Here is a 25,230-nt window from a genome sequence, read left to right on the forward strand (position 1 = left end):
TAAATGAAACAAGCCATGGGTCATGGAGTTGTCCAAAATTTGAGGCAAATACCATGTGGTGTCCATAATAATAATAATATTACTTCACATGGGCTGCTCTGATCCTACCCATGCTGCTTTGAAATCCAATCTAATATTAATTGCTGCTTAATGACTTTCACATATATTATTGACAATGATATTTCCTTTGGGGAGACTATTATTTATTGTATTGATATACAAAATTTAAGTACACTATTAATATCACATAATATTATGTTGTTTGAATATTTTATATGTACCAACTCTCAATCAGGACCATAATCACTCCGCTCTTTCGGATACCAATTATTTATATATATATAGTTTTGTCCTTAAAATATGCAAATTTTTTTATAGCGAAAAATTATTACACTTTTTAAATCTTTGTTTTAATAAATATATCACAATTATTTATGTCTTTCCTTTAATGAAGTTTTTTCTTGTATTATTAGCTCATGCACTTACATATTTTCCAAATAATTTTATTTTATATCACAATTAATCAATATAATACTTCCTCTGTCCACAAACTACTTTCCTATTTGGAACATCAAAAAATGATTGTCTTCCTTTTATTTTTATACATAGAATTTACTTTTTTATTCTTACTTTATTTATTTTTTTTATATCTATACACAAAATAAAGGGCTATTTTGTCAATTTACAATAAAAAAACTAATTACCGAAAAAAATGTGTAAATATCACTTAGAACATTATAAAATGGACGGAGGGAGTAATATATTATGTAAAATTCATGTTCGGTTCAAGTTAATGTATGTTTTGTAAATGAAATAAATTTATTATTATTATTATTATTATTATTATTATTATTGATATATATACACACGTCATTGGGTGTGGAAGTCATGTGTTTTTGGGTATATATCCAGTTTGATTGATTAAATTGACATGTATCGTTATCTTCTGGGGGAATTTGTGAGGTGTGTACTATATAGCAACGTGTATTTCATGAATTTGGGGGTGGTTGATATATATGTTAGATTATTCAATCTTTCAATTTACATTAAATTTAAAGTTTTTGTTTATTTACTGTACCATATTTATTATTTTCTATATAAAAATTCATTATTGTATTTCATAAAATAACACATTAAAACTATTGTTCAAAACAAAGCTCAAAATCAAATTATAAAATCAACTATTATCTTACACTCCATCCATCTAGTTATAAGATAAATATTTTATCATCTTGGTCTGTTCAAACATAAGATACGTGTATATGTTGTAAGTATTGACCTTAACACTTATTACAAATACTTGTATTTTTATATTTATTTACATTCATATAATTACACTAACTTACACGAAAGTTACAACATTATTTTACACAAATAAACACCCACAAACTAATACTACTAATTAATTAGCAACCGAGATTATGTTTAATAATGGTGATTTTTTTCGACCTTGACATATGATGGCTCCGTTTTAGGGGTGAGCAAAACATCCGAAATTCGAAAATCCGATCCAAACCAAACTGAAATTTAAAATTTGGTTCGGATTAGTTCGGATTGAATTTTTGACAAATTTTGAATTTTTGAATCAGATCGAATCGGTATACTTAAAATCCGAACCAATCCGAAATATAACATTGTTAATATATTTTTTTATTATATATATTTAATGTTTTATTAAAAAATATTATATTTTAATATAAAAAAGACTCAAAATTATTAATTATATTTTAATATATTTACTTTTATATATTATATATATTTAATATTATAAAATAATCATAAAATATAAAAGAAATTTACAAATTAAAAAAAATAATTAAAAATATTTAAAATTTTGGATTTTTCAATTTGATTCAGATTTTTTAGTTCGAATTTTGGATTTTCGAATTTCGGATTTCGGTTATTTTGGCTCGATTCGAATTGATTCTTTCAAAAATTTCGAATTTTTGGATCGGTTCGATTTCCGAATGCTCACACCTACTCCATTTCATTATATACACTCATTTCAAAGTGTTGTTTTTTTAAAATAATTTTTTTTTCTTATCATTTATTCAATGACTAACTTCATGTTTATATTTGATTTTTCAGCTTTTCATTATATAAAATTTATAATTTTTTATTAAAACATAGTACTATACTTTCTAAAAGAAAAAAAAAATTATAAATTAATGTTCAAATCAAAATATCGAACCCTAACATTATTATTGAAGTAAAATTTAGATTTTTTATGATATTTAATACTCGCTTGTCATATAAAATCTTATATTCAATAAGTGTTTTTTACTTAAAAAAAAATATATATGGGTGTGTTTAATTATTTTTTTCAAATAAAAAAATTGAAATATTTATTTTCATATGGGAAAATATATTATTTTATTTACAAAATATAATATCAAAATACAATTTAAATCAAATTTCAAATCACCACCCCAGTATCAAATTAAAACCAAACAAATCCAAAAATCTTATAATTCTAAAATTATTCTAAAATACTAAAAGAACATACTAATTAAGCATCTTCGTTAATTTACTCTCTCGATCAGCTGAATTTATTATCGCTTCATGTTTAGTCATACGTTAAATTTACTCTATTAGTGAATTTGACAAAGTAAAAGAATTACAAACATATAATTATTATTTTATATTCAATATTTTTTTTATAAAAAATAAAAAAGCATTACATTTATTATATATTTTTATTACTAACTAAATTTTCAAAAATATATAAAATTCAAGAGCACATATTTTTATAAAACATATGATATACTTTTATATTGTTAAAATATATTTAGAAACAATATATTATATTTATGCTAGTTATCTTATTTAAGATATTTATAAGATTTTTGTTTTATTTAAACGATTTGTATATCATTATAAATACGTACATATTCTTATGATTGAAATAGAGAATTTCAATTTCATATTCTAACATGGTATCAGAGCCAAATTATCTCCGGGTATATCCATAACCTGTTATATCTCGTATATATTTTTATATTTTATTGATGTATTTGCTTCATCAGAGCCAAATTATCTCCGGGTATATCCATAACCCGTTATATCTCGTATACATTTTTATATTTTATTGATGTATTTGTTTCTACACACGATTATGCTATTATTTTCATGTTGTCTATGTCTCTACTACTCTACTGACAGAGTCTACTTTCGACTCTAACGCCGTTGAGAGTCCTGTTTTCAACTCTAACGCCGTTGAGAGTTATGTTTTCGACTCTAACTCTATTGAGAGCGAGCGAATTCTATTTCCGACTCTAACTCTATATAGTGCGCGAGTCCTGTTTTCGACTTTAGTTCCGTTGTGAGCGAGCGAATCTTGTTTCCAACTCTAACAGTGTTGAGAGTTCAGCTTATGACTTTGCTCCATTGGACGGCAGTCAATCTTGGCGAATTAAAATTTGTACGTAAAAAATCTAGGCTATATTTTTTTCGGTCGCTTCTGACAAACTCAAATTCATTCGAATATATTTTGAGTTTGAGAATGAGTGTTAAAATATATTTACAAGCAATATATTATATTTATAGTAGTTATCTTATTTAACATATTTATAAGATTGTGTCTTATTTAGACAATTTGTATATCATTATAAATATGTATGTATTTTTATGGTTGAAATAGAGAATTTCAATTTGATATTATAACATTTATAATACACGTTTTAAATATGAATTAATAATACATGCTTTAATTTCATGTAATATGTAATATATGTACTATAAATATAAGTGTTATATGGATTTTTAGTACGTATAAACTAGAATTAAGGGGGGTGTATTCAATTTAGATTAGTAGGATTTTGCTGGACTCTTAAAATCTATATGTATTCAATCAAAATTTTTAAAAATAGGGATTCAATCTAAACTTTTAAAAATGTTTAAAAATGTGGAGGTATTCAAGACTTTTAAAAGTGTTTTATAATGTGGAGGTATTCAATTAAAAGTCTTTTAAAATTTCGAGGTATTCAACCATCCATAGACTTTCTATGGATTTTAATGGAAAATTGTGAAAAATTTGTATGGTATAAAATCTCTCCTTGTAAGCAGTGATTTTGATGGATTCTTAAAATTATTATTATTATTATTATTATTTTTGTTGTAGTTGTTGTATAAGTAATAAATAATATGATAATATTTATTAATATTATTATAATTTTTAATAAAAATAATAATTAAAAATTAAAATATGTAACATCCCCAGTTAGCTCATACTGGAAATGCTACCGCCACACTGCATCATGAGGTCGTCACCTCCTACTTCGAACTCCACAATACAGTGTTAAGGCTAAATTAACCATAAAAGCGCATTATTATATATACCAAAATCTGATTTATAAATATTTACAAAACACACCCCTTAACAAGAGGTTTTTCCGGTTAAAAATTTACATATAATACAATATACGTAAGTTCACTCACTCAGCCCATCTTTCTATATCTCGAGACGTCCCCTGTCTCGGATGTGCCATGCATACCTGAAACAAATATTTTCTTAAAAGCAGTCCAAAATTAAATCCATTTTAAGAACTAACGTGAAATATGTCATTTCACACCTTTTTCAAATAAAGTCTAATTCCCGTTAATCATAAAATACGTGTCATGTAATGCCAATAGTGAAATGATGCAATACAAATATCAAACTCGACAGCAATGCACACTCATATATATATATCCGCCAAAGTGAGCAGCCGGAATAACCTCGGCTCCATAATCATAGGCTCACTACATCTGTCTAAGTGAGCAGCCGGAATACCCTCGGCCCCGTAATAACAAGCTCACTAGACCATCATCAATAAATAGCCAGAAAATCCTCGGCTCAAGGAAGGACCTGATAAACCCATAATAATATAACGGTCATCCGGTCACTTCCATATACCCACCATACCACTCCCACAATCAATACATGGATAGCCGAACGTTGTCGCCATTAACCACAAGACGCCCCATAGTCTGTGATAGCGAAGATAGGACCCACTGACTAGCCCTATCCCGTGTAATGTAGTAGAATCCGTGCATCCTGAAATCACCCAAGGGAAACCCGAAAACTCTACTCCTCCTCGCGCGCCCTAACGGGGTCACGTTTGGAGTTTGGAATATGATCCTAAACTACGGGTAGACCTCACCAGTGGCCGGCCCAATGAGTGGAACAACACCGAACATGAATGATTAGACCAAATACGTCTCAACTACCATGGGTCTAATCCCTGAATGACCGTGCGACTAAGTCACCCAGTTGTCCGACTACTATCGTCCACTATCGCCAAAGTGTTACGGTACATCGGGGTCGAATATCCTAACCCCAGATGATGCCCTCGCCTAGCACTACCGCACACGACGACTAGACGATAGATCCATAAATCATATCCGATAAACCGTGCAATATGTGTGCAACATGCCAAATAAGTGAATTTACCGAAAAGGGCTGGTGAGACAGCTCACCTATCCTCCTTTTTCATAAATTCACCAATGCGATCAAATACGTATATCAAATATCATAAACCGTGAAGTCTCCCGCATGCATACGCACACATATATATAAATACATATATGCACTTACAAAATGATTCACATAATATCACATTAACATATTAATCAGAATCGCATACAACATGCATACCTAATTTCTTAAAATTAGATTTAATTCCCTATTGCTTACCTCTTATCGACACTCCCTAGCTCCCGCAGATTCACCCAAATCTCCTCCAACGTACACCTGCCCCATTATTTACTCAAATCAGCTGAGCTATATACTTATACATAGGATGTATAAGAGCTACCTGCTTATTCAAAAACTAATTTCTATAGTTAGCTCGCTAGGTTTCTAACTTTTATATTTAGTATACTACGATATTCTAACTATAAAACTCTTATACCTTATAATATTTATATCGCTCGATTATTAAATAAAAATACTTAAAGATATGAATAAACAGGCAGGTGCAGAACACTGCCGTTTTCGATTCGGCTCGGATCAATACGGAATTCTCAGAATATAATGCTAGGACTACGAATAGGCTATTGGCTAAAGAAATTCGCTGATTAAATAAACAAATAGCCAGTTATGAATTTTTGAAGAATTTCTAATTTAATATCTTCAATATCTAAATTCATATTAAACTCCATAATTAAATTCTACGTATAACAAGAAATACAATACCGAAGTCGGAATCGAAATCGGACAACTAAATCCTTTTCTTCCTTTTTTTTCTTCTCCTTGCTTCTTCTCCTTCGCGTTTCGTCTTTTTCTTCCTTTTTTTTTCTTCTCCTTTCTTCTTCTCCTTCGCGTTTCATCTTCTACGTTCCTTCGTTTCGAGGTAAGGTTTGTTTGTTTTTATATATATATATATATGTATAATATATATACACATATATATTATATTATTATTATATTATATTATATTATTATTAACATTAACATCTTTATTTTCTCTATTTATTTATTATATTATATTATTAAATTATATATTATATTTTATATTTATCGTCATTGATATTTATCCGTTTAACAATCTTTTTAATCATAATTAATATATAAAATAGGAATAAAATTTTATTCCAAAATATTAATTTCTTGATTCCAAAATATTATAAAAATATTTATTTGCTATAATAATATTATTTTATACATTTCAAAATTGGGGTATTACAAAATATATTAGCGAACTATTATCATTTTTTTAAATATATATTTTATATTATAAATATATATTTTTTAAATATTATTATTAAAATAAATATGTATTACGGTCGTCTTTTCTTTTCAATTATCGAATATAATATATTATCATTCCAATGTTATTCTTCTTTTTCAATTATTGAATATAATATATTGTCATTCAGGTGTCATTCTCGTTTTTCAATTATCGAATATAATATACTGTCATTCTGGAGTCATTCTCGTTTTTCAATTATCGAATATAATATATTGTCATTCCAATGACAGTGAAATAAATATTTCAATATATATTTTTCGTTGAACCGTTAACTTATGTTTATTTACTTTTTTATTTTAATATTTTTTCAATAATCGTAAATTATTATTAATATTTTATTTATGTACGTATTTATTTTATATGTAAAAAAATTATATAAATAATAATAACTAATAAAAAAATATATAATTAATTTGATATATTAAATGATAATATAATACTAAAATTATAAAATTTAAAATATTAATATACAATATAATAATATTACCTATGTTATAATGCTTCTACGTTATTAATAATTAATATTAAATTTTATTTTATAAAAAATATATCAATATATAATAACTTTAATTATAAATATACTTACATTTATAAAACTTTTGTTTTAATAATATATAAGTAACTTCAATTATAAATATATTATATTTATAAAATTTGTATTTGATATAAATTTATATAATTATTTATATTCATAAAAAGATTTTTCTACAATCCCACGATATTCATATAAATTCATAAATAATTCAATCAAATCAGTAAAAATTTATGTAAATTAATTATTAAAATCCATCAAATCCGTAGATTTTCTAAATCTACAAAATAGATTTTTTTAAATTAAAAAAAATTCATTGAAATATTGATTGAATACAGCTGGTAAGTATTGATTTCCATCAAGATATTTATTATTGTAATTATAATTGAACTCGAAAAGAGTAAAAGTTCATTGCTTATATAAATTTACAATTACACATCTTGATTAATCTAATAGTTAATGTAATTTTAGTTCAGCGAGAATAATAATAATAATAATAATAATAATAATAATAATAATAAAGAGTTTGTCCTATTGCATTTTCATTCTCTATTTTTCAATATTCAGTTATTATTTCTTCTTATATATATATATATATATATATATTTACACCACAAAAAGTAGCGTAGACAAAGGGTTGGAAGTTAAGCAGTCAACCACCCGAGTCAATAGGTGTGTTTGTTTAGAGATTTGTTTGGATTTTCACTATTTATCGTATTTTTTTTCTTTGAAAAACATCAAATTAAATATCTATTTTTTATTTTTTATATTATATTAAAAATTAATTTTACGTTCAAAATATCACGTCAACACCTATTTATATTATATCATATCATATAATTATTCAAATTCAAAATTTTTATTATTCAAATCCCAACTCAAAATCCAAATCCTCGTACAAACACACCCAGTGCGCTTTGGTTTAATCGAACGGATTTGTATTTATTAGGCTGCCGCATTAAATTTAAGACATGATAGGTAAAGAGTTCGAAAATCTTAATAATAATAAAAATAATAATAACTGTTCATCAAATAATTTTTTACTATTATCAATGAATATTAATAAAATATATTCTTTCAGTCTCACCTACTGTGTTTACATTGCCATTTGCTATATCCATATCATTTTGTTTTAGAAAATGATTACCCATCTTAATATTATTTTAAATTTTCTAATTTTAATTTTTTTTTAATTTTAATTAAACTAATTAGTTATTTTAATCTTAATCTATAATAATTTATATTATAAATTAATTATTTTCACTAATATATTCTTAATTATTTATTAATTATATTTATCCTAAATTCCTGAATACACAGTGACCAAAACATCCAATATGGTACGGAGAGAGTAATATATATATATATTAATTTAATATTACAAATATATATTTTATTTTCTTACACGAGTTAATAATTTCAAAATAAAATTATTATTAGCAACTAATGTCAAAATTTTGATAAATGTACAAAAATTTAAAAAAAAAATAGCCCAAATAAAATAACAAAACATGTAGAAGATGATGTCCAAACTACTTAAAATATACTTGAAATTGATTTAAAATAAAATACTAATAATTTAAGTTTTATTTATATAGTATTTTGATGTGATATTTTAAAATTAAAAATAATATATTTTTATTGAAAATTGTATATGATAAATAATTTATTTTACTTTGAAATGCTAAAAAAAATCAAACCCTAATCTTTTAACAAATCAAAATGATTTTTGTTTTGTTAACTAGAGTTTGATTTTAAATTTTCTTCTATTAACTGCTCACAATTTTTATAAAAATATATTATTGTATATTACAAATCATTATATTTAAATTATTATTCAATTAAATGTCAAAACAAAAATATAAAACAAAATGTTTAGAGTGTATCCCATCAAATATTATTTAAATGCAAAATTTAAATGAAATATTTTCAAAATGTAACCTAAAGAAACAATTTGTTTGATTATGGTCTGAGATTTATTTAAAATAAAATATTAATTTAAATTTTTTGATAGAATAATATTCTGATACGATATTTTTATAAAAGATAAGAATGTATTTTTTAATTTAAAATAATAATAATTAAAAAAAAAAAAACAAACAAATAATAAGTAAACAAACCTTTTGAATATAGTATATTGAATTTGAACTATGCTATTTTGGATTTTTTTAAAAAAAAAAATTATCGCATAATTATATGGTATTTTAAATGTATTATTTAATCTTATAAAATATGATATTTAAACTATTATTCAAATAAATATAAATACTTTTAAAATAAAAATTATTTTTGAGAGCTCTGCATCGAATAAAAGACGAGTATTAGCCAATTGACAAATTTTAGGCAATTGGCTCATTAATTATTATATTAAAATAAAATCAAGAGCACAAAGTCTTTACATATATAAATGTGTACCAACTATTATTTAAATAAATTATTTTTTAAATATAAATTCTTAGAGAGTTAGTTAGGATTTATTTATTATTATTATTTTTTTGTTTATCTTCATGCACTATTTTAATTTTTATTTTTTTTAAAAAAATCATAATAACATATGTGTTTTGTGACTTTGTGTTATTCCTTCAAGTTTGCTAAATTTCTTATCACTTAAGGTTGTCTTACACAAATAATACCATTATATATTTGTCTTTTTACCCCCCACTAAATTCATGTGTATTTTAGATTTTTCTATTTACACGAATTTATTTATTACTAAAATATTATTTTTTATTACAAAAATCAAATGAAACACAAAGAAAGAGTATTTCATATGATGTTAAAACTGTAGGTATAGTAACTGTAATTTTTAAAAAAGCTCTACTAAAAAAAAATATATATATATATTTCAATAGGAATATTTTTTATTTTCAAAATAATATAAATGTTGAAACGTGACGTTTTCTCATAACAATAATTGTTTTATTTTTTTTTTATATAGTTTAATTTGAGTTTTTTTTAATGTTCAAACCTTATAAGATACATTTGTTTTTGAGTTAGAGAGTTGGATTTTTAAAAATAATTATTTAATATAATATAAATGTTAATATAATTTTTTAATATATAATTAAATTTTAATATAATATATTATTTAATATTTTTTAAAAAATTATTAATAAAAAAATTGTAAAAAATTAACAATAATATTTTTTAAACCTAAAAATAATCCAATAGGAACAACCCACCGGTTTGTTTCCTTTGCAACTAAAATTTAACTTACTTACGCTTCAATGCGTATTGTTACTTATAAAAATAAAATTTGGAACAAAAGAATTTTTAGATTTTTCAAATTTTAAAAATTAATATTTATTATAATATTTTATAAGACAAATATATTGAATATACTATTTTTTAAAAATAAAATAAAATGAAAAAAATATTATGTAAACAAGGTTTGAAACAATTAATTTTTTGCTATTTGAACTCTTTTTTTTTTTTAAAAAATATATATATTTTTTATAGAATATGTCATCAAAAATTATTTTAATACAAAAAATCAATTTTTTTTCAAATCAATCAAAAAAAATCCTACCCAAATTATTTTATTACAAAACTCTATATTTAAAATATTATTTAAATAAAAAAACTTGATCATAAACGCAACACCTTTTTTTTTTTAATATATAGTTGTATGATGTGATATAAACAAGTGTTGATGTGATGTTTTAAATGTAAAATTAATTTTTAATATAATATAAAAAATAAAAAAATAAATATTTAATTTTATATATTTTTTTTAAAAAAAATAAGATAAACAGTGAATTTAAAATCCAAATTCCAAACAAAAACACCCCTAAGAAAGTCGTTGTATAGTAGGATTAACTTGAATAAGTCTTTCTACAAAGTCTTTGGTCGTCTCAGGCTGTGACACCATGTAGGCTGTGTTTGATTTAAATTCTATATAATAGAATTTTGAATTGAAATAATTCTTTATACTTCCTCCGTCTCATTTAATTTATTCACTATTTCTATTTTTGTTTCGTATAATTTATTTTTTTCTTTTCAAATATAATTATACACTATAATCATATTTTAAAATTTATAATTATCATAAAAAAATTATAATTATTTTTATTAATAAACTTTTTAATTACTTATTAATTATATGATATTTAAAATTCTATGTCTAAGTTAAAGATGACAAATTATCGGGACGAATGAAATATAATATAAATATATATTATATAATATTTTAAATATAAAATAAAATTTATTATAATATAATAAATATTTAATTTGATAAAAAAAATATTAAATAATAAAATAGCAGAAAATTGTAAGTAAAACACCCTTCTGACGTTGCAGATCATGATCACGTCGGTAATCCACTAAAATACTTCATTATTGCGACGCTCCAGGAACTGCAATTCCAGATGGATCCGCAACCGTTATTTACACGTAAGGCACGGAGGGGATCGCGTCAGGCTCTGAAGTCCATGGAGCTGCGTAAGCCGAATGTACGACTCAGTCTTTACACCGCTATGATGATTACGATTATGACTAAATTACACACAAACCCATTAATTACTAAACAGAAAACAGTACAGTAAAAAGATTAGAAATTAGGGCACCAAATAATCACACGATTCCCGACGAGAGGTGTAAAACCAGCCGCCGCCGGCCATCCACCGAAGTTGAATTATGCCACCGCCGTTCTTAATTAATTAAGATATGACGCCATCCGTGACGTCACCTAACTACGTCACTCCGCTGTACAGTGCGACGTCAGATGCCATACCGCGTTGACGTTTAATATATTTTCTGATGTCGATGCAGCTGCAGCTGCGGAAGAGATGGGCTATGATGATGGGTACAGGTAAGGACGGAAAGATGGGGCTATTTATCAGATTAATTGCATATTTTAATTCAAAAAAATTGGGCGTCCCCTGGTTATTTATATCTCGACCTGCGAAGTTTGCACAAGACAGTTAACTACGCCAATCAGTAGCTCATCTCAAGCAGTGCTCGCAGGTGCCATTTTATGTCTTCTTTAGTTTTCCATTCTTAGCATTGGGGTTGCAGAGTGCCAGCTCGTTTTGTTTTATGTTTCCTTTCATTTGTCGTGTAATGCTGTAGTTTAATTCGAATCAGGCCAAATTAGCTCTGGAGTAATGACTTCTTGTGCGTAGGCTTATTGGTTATGTCTACATATGTATCTGTGTATTTTTATGAATGAATGTAATAGGAGGAAATCTAGTACTTCTGGAAGTTTAGATTGATTAGTGAGGAAGATACTTGGTAGTTGGTACTTTTTGGCTTTCCATTGCTGGTGTGGGATTCTTCTTTTTCTTTGTAAATGACATTTTCCTTAGCCAAGTCCTTGCTATATATTTTCATTTGATGTTCTGCGGTTAGGACAGCCTCAGGTCATTTGTGGTGCTCAAAGCAAAATTTGGATCAACAAATGTGCTAGTGCAATTTCTAAATTACTATGAATATCTATGTGGGACTATTGGCCATTGCAAAGATTAATTCATTCAGAATTGTGCCCATATATAGGTCTTGCAATGTACCACTGCTTGCTAATGTATAGAATCTCAAAGAAGGTGTAATGACTTGATATGTAAGAATCTGCAGAAGAACTGTAATTGTGCTATGCAATAATCTGTAGGTGAGGTTTGTGTTTCTTCAACTTTGTGACTCGGCAGCAACAAAGACATGATAATCAAAGAAGGGTGATAACCGGTTGTAGTTTTAACTCATAATTTGGTAGCAGTGGTCTTTGATATGTACAAGCTTAAGAATAATTTCAACTATTATTTTGCTAGTCACTTCATAATTGTTGCCTGATAGTTTTTAGCCATGGGCTAAAATGCTTTTATCAGTTATTTCTGTTGATCTAGAAAATCCCCATAATTAAGAAATTGAGGGCTCGTGCTTATGCTGTAGTAACTCTAGTCTTGTCTTAAACTATTCTGTAACCTGTGGACTTGTGATTCTTTGCCAATCTGGTGAAGAAAAACAAGACAGAAAGGCTAATTTCATTACCTTTTAATCTTTCAGGCAAACAGGGCCAAGCAATGTGGGACACCAAAAGGGCGCATATAAAAGCATCCGCAGTCAACCCGGCATTCCCTCTTCCCTGCTGCTCTTATTACTATCAGTCGTATGTTCATTAGGCTTCTGGGGACTATAGCAGCATCTCATCTGGAGATTTCTCTTGAGTTTCATGAACAATAGTAATAAGACTGGATTCCATGGAACCAAAGGTCATAAGTGGAATCCAGTTCTCACACCTCCCCAGCAGTTACGTTCGTCCAGAATCCGAACGGCCGAATCTGTCTGAAGTTGAGGAATGTCATAATGTTCCCGTAGTTGATATGGGCTGTGGAGACCGAAGCCTGATCATAAAACAAATTGGCGATGCCTGCCGGGATTATGGCTTTTTCCAGGTTACATACTGCTTAATCGTGTTCATCTACATCCCAAGACATCTCGATGCTTAAATTTTTATTTGGTACCGATCAGGTAATCAATCATGGAGTGCCCAAGGAAATAGTGGACAGCATCCTCGAGGTAGCACGTGCGTTCTTTAGCCTGTCTGTGGAAGAAAAGATGATGCTGTACTCTGATGACCCTTCGAAAACTATGAGGCTGTCTACGAGTTTTAATGTGAAGAAGGAGACTGTCCACAACTGGAGGGATTATCTAAGGCTTCACTGTTATCCATTGGAGAAATATGCTCCCGAGTGGCCTTCTAATCCCTCTTCTTTCAAGTAAAGCTTACTATTACACAACTCTCTATATTAATAAGGTGCATGTGCAATAATTTAAAGATATTGTTGTTGCACTGGTAGGGATGTTGTGAGCAGCTACTGCAAGGAGGTTCGGGAACTCGGGTTCAGATTGGAAGAAGCGATATCAGAGAGTTTAGGATTAGCTAAAGACAGGGTGAGGCATATACTAGGAGAGCAAGGACAACATATGGCAATCAACTTTTATCCACAGTGCCCCGAACCAGAGCTGACTTATGGATTACCGGCGCATACAGATCCGAATGCCCTCACCATTCTTCTTCAAGATTTGCAAGTGGCTGGTCTTCAAGTGCAGAAGGATGGCAAATGGTTGTCCGTAAAACCGCAGCAGGATGCCTTCGTTGTTAACATCGGGGATCAACTCCAGGTATGCCGAATGTGTTAGGCAAGATTAAGAGGAGTGAAAATTGCAAAACAAAGGTTTCTACGCAAGTAAAAGCTGTATGCATATATCATATGATCGCAATGTTGTAATAATTGTCATGACGAACATGATTAAAATTGAATGCCATCTCGCTTTTCGAAATGCACTGATTGAATGACGATGCAGTTTATTACATACTCTAAACTTTTTGTAGGCGTTGAGTAACGGGAAGTACAAAAGCGTATGGCATCGAGCTGTAGTGAATGCAGAGAAAGAAAGACTGTCGGTGGCATCCTTTCTCTGCCCGTGTGACAGTGCGAATATCAGCGCCCCAAAGTCGCTTACGGATGGAGGGGATCCAACCATTTACAGAGATTTCACATATGCCGAGTATTACAAGAAGTTCTGGAGCCGGAACCTGGATCAGGAGCACTGTCTGGAACTTTTCAAGAACTAGTTCGCCTCGCCGGAGGCCGGGCCGGTCGTATTGAAGAACACTAAATCACTGCACAAGTGATTTGATCAGCTGCATCGATTTTTCTTTACATTTTTTCATCTGTTTGTCACTTTTAGTGTTGAACTTTACACGCCCGCCGGTGTTTGTATGTTTTACAGAGTGGTTAGGTGTTATTTATTATTACACAGCTTGAGTCTGTCTTCTTTGATGAAGATGGGCAATGTTAGGCAAAACAGACACATATATATTTTTATATATATATGCATGTTGTCTAGCTTAAGAGTAGTTAGCAGTATTTATTATAGTTGGGTTCATATTTCTCTATGATGAATATGGTCAACAATGTAATGTATCTTTATTTTTCATCCAATATCATATGTTAGTACACAACAGATGTTTCTGCACAAGGACATATATATATACACATGAACCAATAGGCATTCAAACAGCAATTTGCATAACAATAATCCTGTAAGGAAATCTCAATTGATAAGCACAACATTGCTGATCCAGGGAAATGAGGACTTGAATATAAAGATTTAAATCAAACAATGTCTCAACAACAATTTTAAGTTGTTTGGTAAAAGAATCTACTCTGGTTCAGACCCAATAACCAACTTACTGAACTGCGCATTAATTCTTCAGTTCAACAGGCAGTTAGTCAGTCAGACACCCTTCTGATACAGCTGCATCATTTTTTCCAAAGTAATTCATCATCACTTCAGCTCACAGATTCCCAAACTTGTCAGATACATAACCGCCTGTGGAACATTAAAAGAATGAAGATATGAATGAGTAAATAAGCATAGGTGGAAGTTGGGGAAGAAACAGACATATCATTATTGTCTCGATTCAAAAACTGAACTGCAATCCTAATTGTCCTGATTCTCACCAAGGTCAAAAAGTTATGCCACATGGCAATGCATGAGCAATATGTGAGTTGAGCCATTCATCTGTAGAAGAAGCAGCCAAGCATGGTTAGTTAGGTGAACAGGTCATGTAGTTCTTAATGTACCTTACACGGCGTCGATATCAAGAACAACACATTTCATACAATTAGGTCCTCATATAATGATTCTAAGATCCTTAGTATAATACATGAATGCAATGAAATTAACGGCATTACAATCCATGGTACATTTTTTGGAAGCCAAAATTTAGCTCGGTTTTGGCTTATGGATTCACACTTCTTTACCACTTTGGGATACATATTTTTACTTTTTTACCATGAATGGTTAAGTGTAAACATACTAACGATATCTGTAATTAATGCTTACTATCTAATTACCAAATCCAACTCATTACCATTTAGATGTTGATAGGCTTCAATTTTGATAAACAGAAAAATAAACTCAATTGGAAATCACAGACATAGATTGCCAAATAGGTTGGTAAAAACCTCAGCCAGGGACATGGCTAAGCCAAGAAAATTAGACCTTTGGTTACAGTAAATTATGAAGTGACTTATTTTGTTGAGTGCATATGTATTTCACACAGGCCAAGAGCTTCCTTATGTTTCTGGACAACAAAGATTAGCCAAATTGATACAACTTTTCACAAGAATAAGAATCAAACAGATGGATCAGAAATTCAAAAGATCACCCAGTTATAGATTATAGAATTAGTAACATGAATTTCAATACTAATTACTACTTCACCAAAGATAATCATACACAAAAATTTCATGATTACAATTCACATTCTCAACAGACCATAATAATTGGGAATCCAAGCATTGTGCAATGTTTTAGAATAATTTCTTACCTATAGGAAGTATCGCCCTTACACGAGAACTGTAGCCACACCTCTTCCACGCGTGTTGCCTCTTCGACACGTGGTACCCCTACGACAGACACGCGTAGCCCACTTCGACGCGTGTTACCCCCACGAAAAACACGCGTAGCCCTTTGCCTCAGCTATAAATGGCGCTTATCAAACATACTTTTGCTATATAGTTAACTCCACCTCATGTTCCAACACCAATCGTCGCAATTTAGAAGGCACTTTGAGTGTTACGCCTTCTGGCCCTTGGCAGGGTAGCATCTGAGCACACCGGACAGGCAGCTACACACACCCTTATAAAGCTTTCCGGAATGCCGTAAAACCTCGAGCCTACAGTCCATACATTCTTAATACTATCTATAGTTTCTGTCAAGCCTAGATGATTCAAATCTCCTTCTCCATGAAATGCCAAAACTATATCCTGCCATTGTGCTATGTACGGAACTAGCTGATTCAAATTGTTCTTGAAACATATGAAGCTACAATCATCACCATGGCTGATTTTCTGCAGGATCCTCCTGGCGGATTCGGAGTTTGTTCTGAATCCTCTTCCAGGCTCGCAGATATGCAGTAAACTGATGACGATCACTCCACACCGATCGCCAGTTGGTGAGCACTGAAGCCGGTGTTACTTCTTCGATCTCAAAAACAGAGGGAAATCGCTCCTCTGTCAAGCAGTTAATTATCAATTCATAGGAGGACATGTTAAAGATGTAGAATCTCTCCGAAATGTGAGGCTCAGGGTTAATGTAAGGCACCGAGTTGGGGTTTTGAGATGGAGCAGCGACGTCCGGCGTTTGCAATGGAGCTACTCGTTCTGCTTCTGCTTCTGCATTTGGCACAGCAACGGCGGAGTCCACCACATCGTCGTCTCTGTAACAGATGTAATCAGATACAGAGAAGCCATCATCGTCACTGGACGGCAAGGATTCATCACTACTGGGAGGCAGTGGCGGTGCAGCCTGTACCTGCGCGGCCATCTGCCCGATCTAAAAACCGGCTTCCCCAATCTGCTCGGATTCATCGTCGACGTCGGTTTTGACAGTGCAGCGACGACGGCTAGAGCTTCGAATGAGCTCAACGATTTCGATGAAAGCAATGTACATTGTTGCTTCCTCTCGACAAATTCTGATAATGAAGCGGTTATTACTCATTGAATTCGAGATCGGTTGGCGGAGGATGACGATTGCAAATGACAATCGTTGCAAAAGCGCTCTGGCTCTGGGGATGGTCTGACTTATGGCGAACATGCAGAAGGCCGGCCACAGCCTTGGCTCCATCTTTGAAACGCCACGCTCCTCCTAGGTTTTCCCATCTGCCTGTACCCTAGCTCGATATTTCCATACACACCTCGAAATCGGACTCCAATCTTCGAGAATTAAAGCAAAGCAAGAAATCGATCGATACAATACCTAAATCTAACGAGAGCAAAGGACTCCCCGATTATTACTTTTGTCAATCAAATGCTCATAATCTTATGAGTGATGATTACCTACCTACAGTATTAATCGTCACTAGGGTTGTAAATGTATCGATAATTTTGTGGTGATCGTGGAGGATGTGTTTGTTTATTGTTTTAGTTCGAGTCAAAATATGTAATTGTATTGTAGTATAAAAATAATAATAATATTTTGTATTAGAATATAAATTTATTCAATTTAAATATAAATTAGATACCAATATAAAATTTTAGTACTTGATTAGATTAATTCATAAGTATTTGGCTCAATAATAAAAAATATACACATAGCATATTCTGTCACTCTTAAAATTATTTTTAAATTTTTTTATCACAAATTTCAATGTGATTTTACTTGTGATTATTTTTTAGGTGACAAGATAAAAAAAAATATATACAAATTTAAGTGAGAAAGAGTATAAAATATGGTATATATATATATGTTTCTAAATTAAAAGATTATATAAATAAATTAATAATACAATTAAGACAACAACTATATAATGGTATTTTCATATTGGTTAGAGAAAAAAAAATTTCTTTGTGTGAATTATCAGTATTTATTTATTTTTGTCAAATTGTCTTAAATACTACTACCTCCGTCAGATATAATTAGTAGATAATTAAGAATATATTAATGAAAATAATTATCCTATAATATAAATAATTATAAATTAAAATTAAGATAACTAATTAGTTTAATTAAAAAATTTAAAGTTTAAAATAAAATTAAAGTGTGTAATCATTTTACTTTAATGACATGGTACGTGGGACGGACAAAAACGGCAACGTAAACATGATATGTGGGAGAGAAGGAGTATGTTTTAAAAATTTTATTACAAAATTTTATATGGAATAGCTTCAAATCGATCTCACACGACAAAAAGAATCTAAATGTTGGATCAAATATTTAAATGATATTTTAAACATTATATATAAAAATTAAAATTGAATAAAAGAAAAAATAAAATAATTTGAAAATGATTAATACTAATATTATTTAAAATTCGATAAGGAATCCATCCAATTAAATAGTCAAATTGGAAAAGAAGTACTATTTGCTTTCATCCGGTCCGTATACAACACAATCCTAATCGTCACTGCATTACGCAATTGGGCCATTGTGGCCTAATACGTTAATGTTCTAGATTGGGCCTTAGCTTTATAAATTGGGCTTAAAGTGGGCTTAAAACAAAATCACATATATATATATATGATTGTTCTGGAAAGTTCAGCATTTAGAAGAGAGGGGAATAGGGAAACTGAGGTACACAGTCTGGCACAAGTTCTTCAATTTCGTCGACATAGGAAAATTAACAAGGAGGAGGTTCCGATCATGGAGTTGAGGGCCTGAATCTGACTCCAGGAAAGTACCTGGACACGTAGTCCCGGGCCAGCTGTGCCTGGAGATCAGTAGCAGCAGCATCATCCAGATCCTGGTCCGCAGAGTTGCAGAAGCTCGCCATTTCTGGAGATGTTTCCTCGGACGGGGCTAGGGCTGCACGATCGAAGATGGCGGCGCCTCGGACAGCACCGAATTGATGATGATCGGAGGAATTAGGTCGGAAGTTGTCGGGAGGAGACATCGCCGGCGGCGGCGGCTGAGACGACGGGAAAGTAGGCGACCGCTGGAGCGTGGATATACGCGCCTGGACGCACGCCAGTTCCGCCTGGAGATTCACAACCTGCAAGCAAACCAGGAACCTACTGTTCATCCGCGAATGCTAATTGCTTGGGGAACTCCCGGGACCCCAACGCCAAACCCTAATTGGTCGTGGGTGATGTGTGTGTGTGCGCTTCTGGAGTTGGAGTCCCGGGTCCCCCGAGCAGGACACAGCGGTAATCACTGATTATCATAAACGTATATAAGAGGTAAAGTTCATGTCTGGTTTTACTATCAATTTCGAATTTTGATCCCAATTAGAGAGTTCTGTTTATTTATTTTAGGAACTTCGATGTTGCTGTGTAAATTTGTGTACTTACATGTATGGCTTAAAAAAAATAAAATAAAAAATAAAAACACAAAATGGCCCTCATCAAGAAAATCAAGCAATAAATGCAGCAAAGAGGACGACGACATGATGAGACATTAGAACGTGCAATTCGTAGTCAAGAATTTACCGCAAACTAAGCTCAGTGTATGTAGAATTTGAAAGTTGATGGAGTTTCGAAAAAAAATAAAAAATAAAAAAATTGTTGATATGATAGTTTTTGTGAAAAAATATTATTAAGATAATATAACAAATTGATGTAAAACAAAAACCCTAATACTACCAACTCAATAAAATTTTCTGAACAAGAAAAAATCGAAAATAAAAATGAGAACTAAAACCATGGCAGAAAAAGTCAAAATATTAGTCAAGGAGCATTAAACTCACTGCAACGAGGCCTGAAGTATGTCCCTATGCCCTAAACGAAAAAATAAATAAATAAATAAAATTTAATAGGAGTAATATTTTTAACAATAATTCTCTCTTCCAAAATTCTAATAATTATTTCGCACTTTTTAATCCCAAATCACGAACCCTAAACAAGAGACAAAAAGGCCAATATATCTAAACGCTATATATAAAAATAAATAGCAAAGATAACAGCGTGAAGTTATTTCATAATAGTACAAGGACACAAGAATAAAATCTACCCACTCTTTGATGCTAATTAATGTGTCAACAATAATTTACAAATACAAATATTTACTTCTTTTAATAAAATATAATATCAAAATATTATTTAAATTAAAATGTTAACTTTCATATCAAAAGTAACAAACTCTTTTTGGTTCTGAAAATTTTAAGAACATTCAATGTGATATGTACCAGAGGAAACTTGATCAATCAAATATAAATCCTCCTTTTAACTGAAACTATTTTATAAATCATATTATATACTTCATTATATTATTATATATAGAAAAATATTTTTATACACTTTTCGATTTATATAAAACATTAAATTTGTTATAATCATTTACCCACTCACTTTACCTAGAATTATTTCATTATATTTAAATTACCATCAATCAATAAAATATTATATTTATTAAAATTTATAAATCTTGCGTGCAAGTCTTTGATACGATTATTTTTTTTCTGTGTTTACTGAAAATTAATAGTAACAAAATTTTCGAAAGTGTCAATAACCGATCCCAAATTTATTAAAAGAAAAAACCTCCAAAACTCTCGACAGCTGATGTGTATATATATATATACTTCCTCAATCCAGGAAAGATGTCTCTCAAAATAAGTGAGTATAAAGTAAAAAAATTAAAATATTTTTATTTTTTAAATAATTTTAAAAAGTATATATTAGAATAATAATTAGGAATAGTTTAGAAAAATAAAAATAATTTGGCTATAAATATTTTTAGGACGCACGGAAATGGAAAACCAACATAACTCAACTGTGACGGAGGGAATATAATATTACCCGTTGCTGGAGCGAGAACACATGGGCAACGCAGCCATAGACGGGATCCCTAACCCTAGCCAGCGCCTCGTAGCAGAGCGTGATCACGGCGTCAAGGCGGCGGTGCGCCGGAATCCGGAGGAGCAGCTTCGACGCGTTGCTGGCTCCGAACACCCGGTGCACGGCCGCGAAGTGAGCCGCGCCGTGCTCCGAGTCGAAATACGGCGCGAATACGCACCCTCTCACGCATTTCCTCCTCAGAAACTTGCAGGCGCCGCACGGCCCGCTACTCTGCCCACCGCCACCGCCACCGCCGCCGCCGTTGCTGCTCATCATCCGTACTGTCTGAATTGTAACGGCAAAAGAAACTTGCTGCAGCAGCCTTTCTTCTTCTTAATTAATATATTTTTTAATTAATTTGTGGTTGTTTGGTGTTTGGGCAAAAAGCAAAAGTGGAGTGGGGTTTGTTTTTATATTTAGAGGGAGGAATGGATGACGATGAATTAAGGGTTTGTTTGTTGTGACTTTTTGGCACTACCTATGTATGTATAATGTACGTATCTATATTTGTGTGTTCCTACAGCCTAGTAATAAGATAGTACTAGTATAATTAATTAATCTGCTAATACGATATATGTAAGTTGTCATAAATTAAATAATTTAGTGCAAAACGTGAAGGTAGGGCAAAACAGTGGAATGTATGAATTGAAAGGAGAGAATATAAATGGGATTGCGTGAAGCAAACGAATTAAAGCAACACTCACTCACACATCAATTTTGATTTGAATTAATGTGAATTTCAAAGTTATTTTGATATTATTTTGTAAAATATAATTATATTTTTTTTATTCATAATTCTGATAGTAAAACTTTAATTTTGAAATTAAAAAAAAAAAAACAAAAACGAATTCATATGTATAATACAGACGAAATATTATTATGAATTACGTTTTTTTTTAATTTTAAAAAGCGAACAAACAAACAAAAAAATTCTTATTTGGTACTTAGAAAATTTCAAATAAAAATATAACAACACATACACATTAATATGATTTTGTGTTATGTCGAAATAGTAGTATGTAATATGCTACAGTACTATATGAAATATTATATGAGATATTCTAGAAATAAGTAAAGATATATCAAATAATATTATCTCCGTTCCACAAGGATTCATTTACTTTTTGTATTGATATTTGAATATAAATTAGTATTATATAAAAATGTAATATAAATTAAAGAAAAATACAAAAATACTTCTATTAGTGTCTTATAATATTATTATAATGATATTTGTGTAAAAAAAATTATACAAATATAATAATATTTTTAATATTAAGTACCAAAAAAGATCCTTAGAGTTGGACGGATGGAATATTACATAAAAGATGATAAGATATAAAAAATAATAATAATAAATTAATTATTATTTGTTAAAATATGAGTAATAAAATTATAGATATATTAAATTGTTTACAATAAAATTAATTACATATAAATTTTTTAAAAAATATTGACATAATTATTCCGAGCAAAGAAAATATTATTTTTTTAGTACACATTCAAAATATACATTCATACACTACTTTCGTCTGTCTTTAAGGGTTTTATTTACTTTTTGTGTGTTGATAGTTGAATATTAACTATTGTATCAAAAACGTCTTACAAATTAAGAAAAAAATTGCAAAAATACTTAAATTAGTGTTTTATAATATTAATAAAAAATATTTGTACAAAAAAAATAATACAAATATAAAAATATTTTTAATATTAAGTAAAATGACGCAAAAAGTAAATGTAATCCTTAGAAATAGACGGAGGGAGTATTAATTATAAATTTTGAGATTATTTTGTTGTCATTAAAAATCACCCTCGACATCCTTATTGGAGTCGGGTCTACCGGATGGATGTGATGAAAAAGGTTTTATCGCTTTAGTATCTGAAAAAAAAAAAAAATCGAAAAGTTATGAAAAGCTCGATATAATAAAATATAAATCAAACATTAAACCTTGAAAATTAAAAAGAAAACATGTAATATAAAATGAAATAGTTGAAGAAAAAAAAGCAAAGAATAGACATAAATATGAAGGAAAAGTAACAAAATGAAATAATTTTGCTATTAAATCATCCCTCATTTGTTCAACAACTGGTTCATTTAGATGTTCATATCTCTTTTAAGTTGTAATTAATTTCCTAAAATCAATTAATCTCTATTCTAATTATTATACATTTTATTTTCTCATCAATTCTTCAAACTCTTTTGGTCATATTAATTTAAGCCAAACATACAAAGCCTTGTACCAAACCCAGATTACATCAGTTTGATTTGTTTGTTTTGAGCGGATCCATCTGCATTTTAATATTTAAATATAATTGTGTATAAAAAAGAAAAGAATTACTCCCTCCGTCCAACTAATAAGTATATATTTATTTTTGGTGCGGAGTTTAAAAAATAGTAATAGTATTTTAATTATAGTGGGTGGGTAAAAGTAGTGTAATGATATTTTTGTCTTTACTTTTTGATATAAAAGTAATTATGTGATGTAAAACAATGATATTTGTGAAAAAAATAAGGGTATTTAATGAAATGATTACTTTGTAGTTGGACTTTTCAAAATAGAAATACAGAGACAGTTTGTAGCTGGATGGAGGGAGTACAATATTGTATATATAACAAATAATTACAACTTTACAAATTATTTGAGTTTTCATTTAGAAGAAATTTGAAAAATTAAATATTATATAAAATTTTTAATTTTTGAAAATTTAATAGAGATAATAAATCTATGACTTGTATTTCTATGGAAGTTTTTTTTTATTGATAGAGTGATTTTTTTTTTTTTTTTTTTTTTTTTATAAATAAATACGATTTTTTTAGGACTGCTTATACATTGTAAACCATAACTAAACGTACAATAAAATGAATGTTTCAAAATCAAAAAATTAAAATTTTTATTTAAAAAAAATCAAGTCAAATGCATTTTAAATTTATTCCAAATCATGACTAAAGTGTTCTATACAATGAAAATAAAAACATTTAATTTAGTTATATATATATAAAAAAAAAAATTGTGGATAGTTATATAGTTGAGGGTAAATACCAACTTACAGATTACGCTCTGACTCTGTGTGCAGTTAGAAGCACACGTGTAAACTTGTTCCCACGTGGGAAAACATCCCATCCACACTACAATAAAAAACCCATCTTTTTTCACCTGTCATTTCCATCACTCACTCACTCACTCACTCAGTCTACTCTGCAAACCCTAACCCTTAGCCCATTCTTCTTATTTTTCTGTAAAATAAAATTTCATCCACTTTTGACTGAATTTTTCATTTTCATTTTTATTTTTATTTTCTTTGTAATTATATATAATTTGTCCATCTTACAAAATTACAAGCAAGGAAGTCGGTAGTAAGTTTTCAATTATTATTATATAATTAATAATAATAAATATAGTATTAAAAGTATATCGACAATTTAATCCCCTGAACCAAAATACTGTCAACAGTACTGTAATAATTTAAATTAAATCTTGAAAACATTTTTTGTGATGAGATGTGAGTGTGTGATTAACGTATGAAAGTTACTCCTTTTGTCCAGTAATGATTAATGGGATTTATGGATAATAACTTGGTCATACACATTATTATTATTATTATTATTATTATTATTATTATTATTATTATTATAATATCAAAATTATTATAGATACGAAAATAAAAAATATATATAGCTAATAAAATA

General features: G+C 29.3%; 2 protein-coding genes and 1 long non-coding RNA gene across 3 annotated transcripts; 1 reads left to right on the forward strand and 2 right to left on the reverse strand.

Moving 5' to 3' along the window:
- Positions 1 to 12,045: 12,045 nt before the first annotated feature.
- On the forward strand, positions 12,046 to 15,228 carry LOC127239859 (protein DOWNY MILDEW RESISTANCE 6-like). Its single transcript, XM_051258240.1, has 5 exons — positions 12,046 to 12,231; positions 13,264 to 13,652; positions 13,729 to 13,976; positions 14,058 to 14,382; positions 14,594 to 15,228. The coding sequence occupies exons 2-5, from the start codon at positions 13,458 to 13,460 to the stop codon at positions 14,834 to 14,836; spliced, it is 1,011 nt and encodes a 336-aa protein (XP_051114197.1). The 5' UTR covers positions 12,046 to 12,231; positions 13,264 to 13,457; the 3' UTR covers positions 14,837 to 15,228.
- Positions 14,904 to 15,880, reverse strand: LOC127239936 (uncharacterized). Its single transcript, XR_007836266.1, has 2 exons — positions 15,729 to 15,880; positions 14,904 to 15,597 (listed from the first exon to the last, which is right to left on the reverse strand). It is a non-coding gene; the product is annotated as an uncharacterized LOC127239936 (long non-coding RNA).
- Positions 15,881 to 19,258: 3,378 nt separating this feature from the next.
- Positions 19,259 to 21,942, reverse strand: LOC127252783 (LOB domain-containing protein 19). The gene is made up of 2 exons (XM_051277133.1): positions 21,504 to 21,942; positions 19,259 to 19,762 (listed from the first exon to the last, which is right to left on the reverse strand). The coding sequence occupies exons 1-2, from the start codon at positions 21,816 to 21,818 to the stop codon at positions 19,412 to 19,414; spliced, it is 666 nt and encodes a 221-aa protein (XP_051133090.1). The 5' UTR covers positions 21,819 to 21,942; the 3' UTR covers positions 19,259 to 19,411.
- Between the last annotated feature and the right edge of the window lie 3,288 nt (positions 21,943 to 25,230).

The sequence above is a fragment of the Andrographis paniculata genome, unplaced genomic scaffold, assembly GCF_009805555.1.
Source record: "Andrographis paniculata isolate CXL003 unplaced genomic scaffold, ASM980555v1 Contig10END, whole genome shotgun sequence".
Lineage (NCBI taxonomy): Eukaryota > Viridiplantae > Streptophyta > Magnoliopsida > Lamiales > Acanthaceae > Andrographis > Andrographis paniculata.